This window comes from Macrobrachium nipponense, chromosome 24 (assembly GCF_015104395.2).
Source record: "Macrobrachium nipponense isolate FS-2020 chromosome 24, ASM1510439v2, whole genome shotgun sequence".
Taxonomy (NCBI): Eukaryota; Metazoa; Arthropoda; class Malacostraca; order Decapoda; family Palaemonidae; genus Macrobrachium; species Macrobrachium nipponense.
The window spans coordinates 77,517,614-77,531,479 of NC_061091.1; the positions used below are offsets into that span (position 1 = coordinate 77,517,614).

At 37.6% G+C, this 13,866-nt stretch overlaps 1 protein-coding gene across 20 annotated transcripts in view; it reads left to right on the forward strand.

Annotated features, from left to right (window-relative positions):
* LOC135205827 (zinc finger protein 316-like) overlaps positions 1-13,866 on the forward strand; it is a 216,098-nt gene that overhangs the window by 59,833 nt on the left and 142,399 nt on the right. Inside the window, exon 6 of one of the 20 annotated variants that reach the window (XM_064237031.1) lies at positions 8,493-12,569. The exons of 18 other annotated variants lie outside the window; for them this stretch is intronic. In XM_064237031.1, the coding sequence (XP_064093101.1) occupies positions 8,493-8,924 (432 nt within the window). In that variant the 3' untranslated portion in view covers positions 8,925-12,569. Of the gene's footprint in view, positions 1-4,144; positions 5,036-8,492; positions 12,570-13,866 lie in introns of those variants that run through there. One more of the 20 variants, XM_064237035.1, reaches the window with a different exon arrangement.

Here is a 13,866-nt window from a genome sequence, read left to right on the forward strand (position 1 = left end):
TTCCATGCCAAATGAAGAAATATTTTAACACATTAAATGACTTTGGTGTAAATGTTGAAATATGGATCCTTACTATTTTTGGCACTGAGAGAAATGGTGCTGATAAAGTATTCTGACCTGTTAAAAAAAATACACTCCCAATAGTGGCTTTTTAACATCTAAAACCCCATCTCTAATAAATGGCAAACCTTAAGAATCTCCTTAAGAAATTAGAATGGGTCAGAATGTTGTTGAATTGGGCATTCTTCATAGTATTAAAAGTTGCATATTGTGGTAAGTTAACCTTATCTCTTAGTTGGTCACACTTATTTAACACATTGATTTTGTTGAATAGCCTTCATGACCCAGTCTGTAAGCGGAGAATGCCGATGAGCAGATAAATGTATTTCTAGTATTCTAAATTCAGTCCAAAGAGAATGTTTAGGTTTGGACATATATTAAGCAAAGTATAGGATCTAATTTTAATACTAATTGCAAGAAGAGCATGTTGCTATTGTTTTGGTCATCCGTAGGAGTCAGATTTTTTTTTTAAACCAACTATTGGGCCAGTTGAAATAAATAACAGTAATGAGAACACTAAAGAGAGAATTGCCATTTGATATGTAAACATTGAAATGCTGTATGTATTTTTTTGTAAAGAATTGTATAAATCTGTACCATAATCCATGCCTGTACAAATGGTTAGTTGACAAGTCATGATCAAATTTTACATTGAACTTTGGACAAAGGAACCATTTCCAAAGTATAATGGCAGCATGCCATTGTTATGCTAATAATAAATAGCAGAAATCATACTATACTCTATTAAATGCAGAAAACTGTCATAATACCATGATTCACAAAAATGGTGAAGAAATCCACCATTTTTGTGGTGGATATATTTACATTTACACGGTTGTGTAAATGTAAATATATATAGGTGGTCTGGTTATCAGTGGGGTGCTGATAAGCAAGAAACGCCATTAACCGATACCTGGTCATTTATGGCACCAGGTTTCGGTTAATGAAGCCAATAACCAGTTAATGATGATGCCTCTGTTAGGTATGTTATGGCGCCATAACTATTTTCGGCTGAAACTCACTGTGTTAAGGCACTAAGGCAAGTCCCACAGAACCTGATCGCCATTAGCCTAGTCCGCTGACAACCAGGGACTCGGAGAATCGAGCAGGTTCTCCAAAGCTCTCAGTTGTATATATATTTCTGATATGTATATATTTGCACAACTGTGGATTTCTTCGCCAGTCCATTATAAATATCAAAATACATAGATGAATATCCTAAACAAGCTTTCCTTTTTGCATCTTGGATCATTTTGCCATAAAATTCAAAATAGTTTTAACTATTTTGACTGGGGAGAACTTTTGGGCCACTGTGTTTTGGCCAGGCCCACGTTCTTCACTTTTTGTTAACAGAATTATGGCATGTATGTGCACTTCCAGTTGTGTATGGTGTATGCCGACCAAAGTCAGTACTAATGCTTGCTCTTATTGTTTATTCAGCTTCCAAAGTTTTCACTTGCTGAAGAACGAGTCCTTGAGATGACTTTGACTGACTTCTCATTAATAAACTTGTAAGACTCAGTTTCCTGGTGATGATATTTGAGATCTATTGTAAGGAAAAGTGTGAATGTCATGAGCGTCGTTACAACCTGCTTTATATAATGACCTTAGGTGGTCTTGCTTTTCATCATTGTTGTGTAGATTACACATGCTTTGCACCTACTTTTCAATCATATTATTTATTTATTTATTTATTTGTTCTGTCTTTATACACATATATGCTTACATCCTTATTGCTGATAGTATATTCAAAAAGAAGAATATCTCCCATTATTCATAGGAAAGTTGCATATTCGCGGTATTTTTCTATGATATAATATATATATATTTATATATATCTATATATATATATATATATCCTATATATATATATATATATATATATAAATCTTTTTGCAAAGGATTTTCTTGTAAGAGTTCATCTTGGTTATTGATTGTTCTCAGGTAATTTTATCAACATTGGGTCTACAGTACTTTGACAACTGCTGTTTCATATGTACATACCTAGATTGGGATGAACAATGAATGGCCCAAATGTGACCACTTGCTTTGCTTGCTGGACCTGCAACTTTGGCATGCTTTGTCTGAGTTGGCTGAGGCACTGTAACCAGACCAGACTTTTAACGTGTTTTCATGTTAACAAAGATATAAAGTCATTGTCAACCACGGTTTGTTTTCCTTTTGCCATAGCCACCTTAATCAGTGCAACTGTGAATCTGACTGCTGGATCTCGGTTACTAATGGCATTAGGGTTACTAATTCATCCACAAAGTTACAATCATTGTCAATAAAGCCCCTTCCAAACAAGGGACAAAGACACGACGGGCACTCTGATTTGCCTTTAATTCGCTATTCAACAGTGTTAACAGATCCAACAGTCCAAGGGAGGCAGTAGTCACAGGCAGGCGAACCTATGACATGGACCACACTTGTGATCGCCATCCACTCGCAAAATTGGAAACAGTGTCAGCCCACCGTGCATGTGCCCCTTGTGTGGAAGGAGCTTTAGAATAATTTTGAACTTTGATAGAGTAATTTCCAGATTTTAGTTAGCCCCACCTTGAACTTTAGATCTGAAAAGCAACTGATTTGCCAGTGAATAAACTTTGATTTCACTCAAATCTTGATATTTCACAGATACATTATATAAAATTCAAGCCATTTATAAATTTTCTATGCATTGCACCAAAATCGCCTTTACAGTATCAACAGTTTGCTTGGAACTTTGTTACCGAAACTTCAGTAGCAGAAAGGAAGTGCAGTGTGTGTCATTTGTTCTTCACACTGCCAGAGAATTAGTTAGAGACTTGGTGCTTTGCATTACTGACTGATTTATATTTAGGTGATTTTTGAAATTATTTTTGAAACCTAAATCAATTGATATAAAGAGGACAAAACTCAAAAAAGATATTTTATTCAAATTGAATGAAATACACTGGATGAGGCAGATCTATGTTCCATAGAGTGTCCTTAACAGGTCTTCAAGAATACCATTTTAGTTAAGAGACTGGTACTGTTGCATTCAAATGTAGTGTTGTTCGGGGAAGTAGTGAATGCTGGACTCGGACCTTAGTCCACCTTAATTTCACTTCCCTTCACCTCATTATTTGATGTCAACTGGTTTGGATGTCTTTGGGGTAGTACTCTGGTGTGAGGTTGCTTAGTATAGAGTCGTGGCCTGTTTCATGTTGGTATTTCATGGATCGAAGTTTTCCTGAAGGCTAATGTAGTATCAAGAACTTATTCTTGGCTAGCTGTTACTCCAGTAGTACCGATTTAGCCCAGATACCATTTGGATAAGTGATGACGACAACTGTTACGATTACACAAGGTGTGGATGCTGTAGCAATCATTAGGATTGTAATCAAGTTGCCAATCACCAACTTGGTGTAATGTTGACTGCTGTTCCATCCATTAGAATAGAGGTTTCTCCAGTTGAAGGTTACATCTTCAGCCAGTTAAGACTTACACAGGTAAAGAAATGCTTTTGCCGTGCATGAGTGCTCACAGATTATTGTTGTCTTACAAAAGCCATGCCATTACAAGGAAAACTCTCTTTGGAAATTTGTTGTGAAATAACAGTAAATTTGGGGCAAATAAGCTACTAATTTGAATATAGTTTTAGCATTTGGTATATCTTACTATAGGCAGATGTGAGATATATTTTAAGCCATTATTTTGATATATAGTTAGTTGAAAAAGTCTCCCAGGCAAGCACTGGGAAGGAATTGAGCATACTTATTTAATTATGTAACTAGTAGGGGAAGCTTGTGGTTGTAAATGTAAAGGAGCATGATTGGAAATTATACAGTTATGAGTCATTTAAAACATACCAAGTTATGAAAAAAGACCGTCCATACATTCATTCTCTGACAGCAGCACTTCTAGCTTCCCAAGAGACTGGATGGACTGCAGAATGATTGAATTCTAAACTGTATAAGGTGTAAGATTAGATTATTTGTAGGAATGCAGATTCATAAGGAAAATCAGCAAATTTGATTTACTCTTGTTTGTATAAGTACCATTATTTGGATGAGGAAGACCAGTCCTTCAGAACGTGGTGTTTTTTTTTTCTTCCCTGTAGGATGCGAAGATAGCGGAGGGTGCTGTCATGGTGTGTGGTGGGGGAGAAGGAGGCGGCAGCACCTTCAGCAAATCGGCCTTCATCTGTTCCATTTGCCATAAGCCTTTTAATCACAAGGGCAACTTCAAGAAACACTACCGTACCCATACTGGCGAGAAGCCCTTCCTTTGTACCAAGTGCCCCTACAGGGCGACTCAAAAGGCGCACTTAACTGCCCACATGTTGGGGAGGCATGGGCTTTACCTACAGTCACAGCAACAGCACGGTCACCACCCTCCGGCTTCCCAAAGTGAACGATGGGTCGATCCCCCCGACGTAACGCTAAGTGATGACTCGTCCTTCGTGTCGACCGCTACCTCCAGTGCTTTTGTGTGTGGATCATATGAAAAGGATTCATAAGTTGCCAGTTTTTAATATTGTCTGGGACATTAGTATTCTTCTTTTACCACTCTACATATTGTATAGAAATTTTTTTTGTGTATGGATTTAATTCAGGAAGATTTAGAAATGAATGCCAGTTGAAGGTTCATTATTATAAATCAAATAGAATAGAAAGTAGTACCATAAATGTGGCTAAAGACATTAAATAATCTGATGATTTAATTTTCTTGTTGATTTGATACTATATATTGAGACCAATAGTAGGGAAATTATTGTCCTTTAAACTTTGTAATACTGCAGAATAAATTTATTTGTGTACAATTTTCTTTGAAAATAACTTTTTAATAATTACAGAAATTTTATTACGTATTGTCATTTAGGGATATACTACAGGACTTGATGTTACTGGTTTACCTTGAGCTCACAAATAAAACTATGTAGCTTGTGGTAACAGCAAGAAGACGTTTTTGTTCTGATTTTATGGAAACTTGAATTTGTAAAAAGGTCAGTGTTTAGGGTCTGTAATTATGACTGTTGTCAGTACAGTATACCTCTTTGGCAGCCAATAAAAGGCAAGTTGATTTTTATAGTTTTAATGCATTCCTAAAATAACCTTTTAAGTGTTTGTAAGTTTGTAATATCAAGGGTTTGCTTATGATGAAATAAGTTTGGTGCTTGGGTCCTTTTTTGTACTTGAGAACTCTGGTTGTTTGTTTTTTATGCTTTCCTGCATTCAGGAACTATAGTTTAACCAGGACATCATCCATTGCCGTAACTGGAAGGGTTAGTCTGAATTATTTGTAGGTGTTAAGTCATCTTTAAGCTGATTGCAAAACCTTCGGCAACTTGAAAGTGTGGCATTTAGTGATAGGTATAAAATCCTCTTGCAGATTTTGTAGGAACATTGTTTTTTTAATAATTGAAGCTGTGAAGGAACTGCATATATTAATTGATATTGTGGTGAAGACTGCTTTCTTTCAGTTATTTTCATTTCTTGTCATTTCAATAACATTAAAAGACTTGAGGTGGAATTGCATGGAAAAGTAGGAGGGAATTGTAAGTAGTGCTAAGGTTGGAGTGTTTTTGTTTGAGTTGATGGAAGTGCAGATGGTGTTCAGAAGTATGCTGTCATTTTTGGTATGCTGTATTGCCTCACAAACCTCCAGTCCCATGCCATTTCTAGGAATTTGTAGGACCAGCAGCTAGTCTCTGTTCAAATAAAATAATCATCAACTTACAGTGGGGCAGAATGACAGTGTCTAAATGCCCGCCCCTCACTGTCCTCTGGCTAGACAGATGATTCCTGAGGGATGTTGGTGGAATATGAAAAGCACAGTATGAGGTTTGAAGCTTTTGAGAAAGTACATGGGAGGGTTGGGTGAATATTGAAGACGTGATGAATAAGTGATGGGTCAAGCTTCTTCATAGCTTAAGAACACTGGAAGATGCATCAAGTATTAGCGTGTAGTAAACCTTTCCATTTGTTTAAACTTTGCATATAGTTTACTATGTGTCTCGAGTTGGTTTGGAACCCTTGATTACTCATGCCTTTGTAGCGTACAAGCAGTACACTACCTCTGTTACAGTTTTAGACCATAGTAAGAGGCATAAAATAACTATATTTCTGACTGCATTTGTCCCCTGGGATTTGCAGTTGATGTGTACCTCAACCCCTGTGAATAGCTAAAATCTACAAATACTTGACACCCTGATGGCAAGTAGACATGAAATGTGACAATAGGCCATCCAAGGAGGGAGAACTCGTATGCCTACGGAGGCCTGAACAGCCACCATCTTGTACGATTCCATATCTGAAATAAAGGAAGAAGATGGAGTTACCTCCCACGAGAGAGGGGCCCCATGTTCAACACAAAATCATCCTGTGCAACTCCCGAAACTTCCAAAGAAGAATCAATGGAAGGAAGGGAAGGAGACGGGGCATCAAAAGTAGCAGAGGGAAAATGTCTGGAAGAAGGGGATGCCGAATTGTCCACTTAGGGAGGTGAGAATCCTTCCCAAGAAGGACAAGTAGATACCCTACAGTGCTCCCTTTCTTGTAGAAAGCCTTCCAATGCAACACAGGCCAGGAATGACATTCTGGAAAGGTGGTATGGTGGCTAGAACATGGAAATCCTGGAATGCCAGGACACATGCGTTGACAGGGCCTAGAGGTTTTGGTGGAATCCATGATAAAACACACACACTGAAAGCAAAGCACAAATAAATCACGGGCTAACAAAGAAACCGGCTTGGAAAGGAGAGCACAAAAGCGAGAACCACTCTCCAAGGCTGCCAAAGAAAGACTGACACGTCACAAGGTTTCAAGCCTGGTTGGTGACCAGCTTCCACCTTGTATACACATGAGTTGCCTGATGCCACAGACTCCTTGCTTTGCAATCTTTGATTGTTTTAACTTGTTTCCAGCTGGTGCAAGATTATCCAATTAAGACAGGTTTGTTAGCTATGAAAAATACAAACTGATTAAAAATTTGTATTTTTTTTATATAGTTCAGACACCAAAAAAAAACTCTTAAAACACTTATACCAGAGTATTTTGATAGTTTTATCACAAAAAAATATGAAAGTACAGTAATTGGTAAATATTTATTTTTGAAAAATTCTGCAAATACGTAGGTGAATTTTTTGCAAATAATATGGATGTGCGTTCCATAGAAAAATCTGAAAAGGTGAAGCCACGAATCTCAACTGTGTTTATTTATTTATTTTTTATTGATCCAAAGAGACATGAAATTTCCCCAAAGGAATTTTGCTGTTTTACACGGAAGTAGGCAGTCCCCAGTCTATGGCGGGGGTCCAGTACCCAATGGTGCGCCATAGCCCGTAAAATGCTGTAAACTAGAACATCACAATAGTAATGAAAATGAATTGTAGTGCCGTGAAGTTGGAATGCCGTAATCCGAGACCGCTGTAACCTTAGAAATAAATAGGCAGTATTTCTAAATGTCACACTTGTGATTCATCTCACGGTGGGAGGGGAGGAGACCTCAGTGACCACTTTCAGTTCATTCACTCTCCCCCTTTTGATGGTAATTGTGAACAGGAATTTTACCCATTTGTGTCACATGTTGGTGGAAGTGAAGCATGAAACTGTACAAGATTAAAAAACCTGCTATTAAATACAACAATACTAATTCATACCAATGCATTGAATTAACTGGCACTATACATGAGGCACAATTTGATGAGCAGAACTTTATATCAAGTTCACCCACAACCGCAGGATATGTCCTCAGTTCGAGAGGCTCGGAATCAAAGATGAAATGAATGATGAATGATTACCTTTCTTGCTCTATCTTGAACCTGCAAAAGTGAATCGTAAAAACCTTTTAAATCGCTTTATGCCTCTCCCTGTCCAAAGAGGAAATAAATAGTTTCTATATCCTTTTTAAATGCATTAATCGCTAACTCAGGAAAGTGACTATATAAATACATTATATATCTTCATGGGTATCATCCAGGGATGTTGAAAGGATTTTTAGCAAATGTATTGTGTGTATTGTATACATATCTATTAAGGAACCAAATGATGGGTCTGATGGTTTGTTGGTTCTTTAATGGGTTTTTATATATATGCAGAAGTACAGTACGTACATTCATCTTAGAACTCTCACGAAACATTATCATATTTATAGTATGTAAGTGAAAGTTGGAGTATTGCTCGTGTACGTAGTTTGAAGGTCATGTTGCAAGTGCCCATAGATATAGTATCTGATAGTGAATCTTGAAAACTTGATTAGAGAGGGAAGCTGATTTTGAATGGGGTTTCTTCACTGAGTGGCAAAATAGAAGTTCAGATTTAATTTTATGCCTTTAGATTCTGCAAAATCTGTGATAATAGTTTTTTTTCTGCCAAGTATGAATACATACTGTATATAGCTTGTTAGCATTAATTACCATAGAAAAATGATTGTAAAGACAGTGGGTGACATGTTTTCTTCTCCTCTAGGGACAACAGCAGCCGCAGAGAGTGGTTGGTGCTGCGCTACCAATACGACTCCACCGCAATTATTTGATGCCTTCATCATCATCATCACTCTCACGCACAAGTCTTGTATCTCAGCTTGACTCCAAAGATGGAGCTGCATCATCATCTTTGTCAGGAGCATTGCAAGATTCTGATTCTCTTGCAAACATCTCTGATAATCTGGTTGGAGTGCTTTCGGTGTCCCAGCCCACTTACTCCTGTCCGTTTTGTCAGAAACCTTTCAGTCATAAGGGAAACTTCCGAAAGCACGTCAGAATCCACACGGGAGAGAAACCGTTTGCTTGTTCGTTCTGCCCCTATCGTGCCAATCAGAAAGTTCTTCTGCAGCTTCACCAACAAAAGAGGCATTCTGAGCGAAACTGGCACGACTCCAAAAAGGAACTGTCTCACTGAGGTTTATTTGACATTCTGTTATTACTAGCCAGGGATTGTGAAGTATGTCGGGTTTACTGCCATTTTCTTTTTGCCAAAGTGTAACCAGTTGTTAATTTCTGGAACTGATTAGTTTGTGGAATGCATTTGGTGGGTGATTTACAGATAATGGTTTTGTTTGTGTTCATAGTTCCTTTATGAAGGCCGTAACTTATCTTGTCAGTGTTTTGATGAGTAAACCTCGGGTGGATTTTGTATGGCTTTTCAAGCAGTGATCTTGAACTTCTTTTTGTCACAGGTTTTATAAGAGGTTTTTAGAGGCTTATCTTCTTCTGCTTTTGGATTTTACATTTCACCCACTGATACTGAAAGTTTAGGAGAGCTTCATCAGTTGAGGGTTTCAGTGCCAGCATGTGATGCTGTTTACTTTTGACCCTCTGATTCTTGGGTAAAACTGAAGTTGAATATATGTTCCTAGGGAAATCTTTTTCCTTTTGTTGTATAGTAGTACTATGTATAGGGTACAGTTTAAACTTTCCTGATGGTAAGTGGCCTAGATTTTTAAAAGGAGCTAACAATTAACAAGCAGGATATCCCATATATGTTATCTCAGAGTTTCAGAATTATCCACCGTTACTTAAATAAAAATCGTAATGAGGCAGCTATAAGGGAAAGGATGTCTTATTTGTAAGAGGACAGTAATTTGTAAACGTTAGCCTACAGTGGGCCCCCCATATTACGGATTTCTCTCTGAACAATATCTACCCATTATTTGCAGGAAATTTGTTTATTCGCAGTATTTTTCTTTGAGAAATAACCAGATTTTTTTTTTTTTTTTAATCAGTTTCATCATGCATTTTTTGTGATAACACTTTTTTGAGTTTTACCTACCAGAATAGGCTGTTTTTAGCATTTTTATTGGGGCTCCAACTATTTGCGGATTCTAAACATTTGCATGTCTCCCATGCATCCCCCACGAATAAGGGGGGACCATTGTAGTTTAGTCCCATGTCTATTCCATGCAGTTCTCTGCGTATCTTTGTACTGTATAATGAAATTTGTTACATATGTCTCTTTTTTTCTTGTAGGAATATAAATATTTGAACATGAAGAATTTCTACCGTTTATTGTTGAATTGATTTCTATTACGTACTACGTAATTGCATAACTTCATCTGAATAGTTGGGTTAGTGTTTCAAATGGAATTCTGTACACTGTATTTGTATTATGAACCCGAATGCGATTAACTTTGTTCTTTATAATAAGGTATTTTAAATTGCTATGTTATTGTGGTATTGTACGTCTTCAGGTATAGGCAACTTGGTCATTTTTCCAATATCTACGTATCAGGAATTCATTACAACAGTACTTTTGAATAATTTGAAATTAAACAAAACTACTGACGGCATATACTTATTAAAGGTGTCATATAGTCTCCAGTCGTGCTCACATGCTTGCAGTTTGATGTTATAACCCCCCTTTTTATGTTCCATTCCTAAATTTTCAAAATCATAAAAAAAAACTTATCATTCCATTTATTTTATAATAATTAAAGTAATGGACATTTCTTCCTACACATACACTATCTTCACTCTTTAGGCAGCAAAAGACAGATGTCTGTCTCAGTCACGGCCAAAAAAGTAGAGTGAATGCCTACCGACTGGATGGAGGGGATTCCTCCCCTTCTGTTGATAGCCAAGTACCAGTATCCACCTTGTTAAACGAACGGCTCCAGCATGCGCCGAAAGTAAATCCCATATATAGGCAGTCCCCGGTTATCGGCGGGGTTCCATTTCTGGGGGTGTGCTGATGAGTGAAAACCACCATTAATTGAAACAATGATTTATGGTGCCAATAAGCAGTTATTGGCACCATAAGCAACCTTATGGCATCATAAGCATCCTTATGGCGCTGATAACCGGAACTCGGCCCATAATGGCACCATAAATCGCCGATTTTATGGTACTAGAGAAGCCCCATAAAACTGGATCGCTGATAACTGGGGACTGCCTGTATAAAGACCTCAGTTTTGTATGTCAGGAAAGATACCAGTTACTTTAAAAATATGTCATTTTTGTTAATCATTTAGTGAATACACAAAGTTTTACAATAACTGTAAGTATTATTGCAATCATTATTGCTTGTAAATATGTAAAAGAATAAATTAATAGCGTTGTAATTTCTTCATAGTTGTTTGATAAAACCTGGAAACTGAAAGTGAGTGTCCCCTTATGGTGTTTTTAGTGGTTTCAAAGTTACAGCAAACATTTTGCTGGAAAGGCTTTAGGAGTTATGTAGACTCGTGTATCTAGATGAATTTGTATTAATATAGTGTTGTAAGAAAATGTGAATATTCCTTTTCAAATTTAGTCGTCTCATTCCAGGAATACAAACAGTCGAGTTTTTAATTGTCCTTCCTACTAACGTTGGAATGTTAGACCATTTCCTGAGTTTGTTCTGCTTTGTTATTGTTTATAAACAAGCACATGTGGCAGCTCCAGAAAGGACCAACCCATTTTGCTATTGCGCCTATTCTTTTTTGGCCCTCTGGAGAAGAGGGCAGTGATGGTTTCTTAATTTCACAGTGAACAGGAATATTGAAGCATCGTAGACAAACGGGCAAAGTCTTATTGGAGAAATTTTAAGCATTAAAGGTGGTGGCCATGGGTGGTCTTGCAAGGGCCCACTGTCATTTTCCAAAAAAGAATGAGATCATAAATGCCAAGTATTGATGTGCGCCTACTTATTGCTAATTTGTATACCTACTACGTAAGTTAATCATATGTAACAAATGATGAGGATCATATTAGGCACCAGAAGACTAGAAATATGAGTAACCTAGATTTCCAGTTAAGTTACTTCATGGGAAGAATTTGTTTATGGATGAGAACAGATGTACATACTACCTCATTCCAAGTAAGACCTTAGAAGAGGGTTTAAAAGTATTTGAAATAGACAGAGGAGTTCTCTTAATGGGCACAGGTCCTACAGGCACTTGGCTGACTGAACTTTACCTTTCGTCATCAGTAAAAAATTGGTGATGTTTGGATGACGTTTAATGCATGCTCTATAAGTGTGGTACAGGCATTCCCTGGTTATCGCTTGTCCAGCGACGGAAATAGGCAATGTTCGGTGCTGATATCCGCTTATCAGTGCTGATAATCAGGCATTTGTGCCAATGTCCGGATAACGCACCAACATCTGGTTATTGGCACCGGTAAGCGCAGTTTCGCTTATTGGCAATTTTCGCTCATCTTTATGCTGTCAGAATGGAACCCCCACCAATAACTTGGTACTGCCTTCAATTAGTCAGGATTAACAGTGGAATCAGGGAAACAACATGTCTTCATGAACAAAATTGTTTATGAATGTCTAAGAGGAAGGGAGGGGCAGGGGGCGAATACTGCATAGAGGTGCGAAATCAGTTTGATGTCAGCTCATTAAGAGAGAATGGTTGAACATTTAAAGACAAATGAATAGGTTATTGATCATGATGTCAAACTTTCCTGATCTCCAGGTTTGTTTGTGATAAATGGGAACAATAGGTGAAGTTCTCAGAATAAGTCTTTTCAGTGGCTATATACTACTTGTTGTAGAAAGTTTTCTCTGTCTTCCTTATGATAGCTTATTCTTGGGTACTACAATTGACAGAAGCGTTCCAATGCCTGGTATAATAAGGGTAGTGAAATGTGGAGAGTAATGTCCTTAGAGTCTACATATAAAACTGAAATAATATTTCATATAAATATGAGACTGCTAACGTTTCTCTCGATTTCGACCAAGCACACTCACAGTGAAGGATCAGAGTAGAATGATGGTGTTTGCAGGATCTGCTCCATACATAGTGGTAGGGCAGGGGGGCGGTGGGGTCAGCTGCCTGCTGAATTTTCATTGGTCGTTTCTCTGGATCTCACCCCTCATTGAATAGAGGGATTTTCACTCAAGCCATTTTCTCTCTGCTGGTGGTTTCACTGTTGCAGCCACGTGGACCATCAAGGTAGGAGATTGGTGGGGTGCGATGTAGCTTGACATCACTGCTGCTCAAATTTTGATTGGTTGGTACACTGCCCTCCTCAGTGACGTCACTATCTTGCGAATTTTCATCTTATCTGATGTTCATGCATTAGTATTACTGTTCAGGCTGGTATTATCAGTAAGGATATTTTTTCTTGAATTGGAGAGGAGGAAGAGTACCTCTAGTGTAGTATTTGACTAAAAAGCAACACTAACGCAGAACACCAGATGAGACGAGCGGCTCAGCAGCCAGTGAAAATTCACAAGATGGTGACATCACTGAGGAGGATAGTGTACTAACCAATCAAAATTTGATTGGCTGTGATGTCGTGCTGCATCATGCCCCGCCTCAACGCCAACCCCCTACCTTGAAGGTCTACTCTATATAGGGAGTAGATCGTGCAAACACCATCATTCTACTCTGATCCGTTGCTTTGATCATATCGATATCGAGAGAAACGTTAGCATTATCATATTTATACCATATTGATTATAATTTTAGTTTTACAAGTTAAACTCTAAGGACATTACTCCATATTTCACTACCCTTATTATGCCTGGAATTGGTACACTATTTGTCAGTAGTACCCAAGAGAAAGCTATCATAAGGAAGATAGAGAACTCTTTACAAAATCAACTTGGTTGATGCAGCAACATCTTTTAACAGTACTCTTTTAAAGGAGGGTCTTCTGCCTGAATAATAATAATATTATTAGTAATGATAAGACGTAATATTTTTGTTAAAAAAATCTAACCATTCTTCTGTGTGGTTTATTCTGTTACTCTGCATCATAGAAATATCTTGCCCGGCAGATGTGGTGGAAAGATGGATTGGATATAAAAAATTTAAGTTGAGACCATTAAAGAAGCCAAAATGTGTACCTCCAATTTTTTTTTAATATTTGAAATTAAAATACTACTTTGATTCTTTGTGGAAAATCCAACAGTA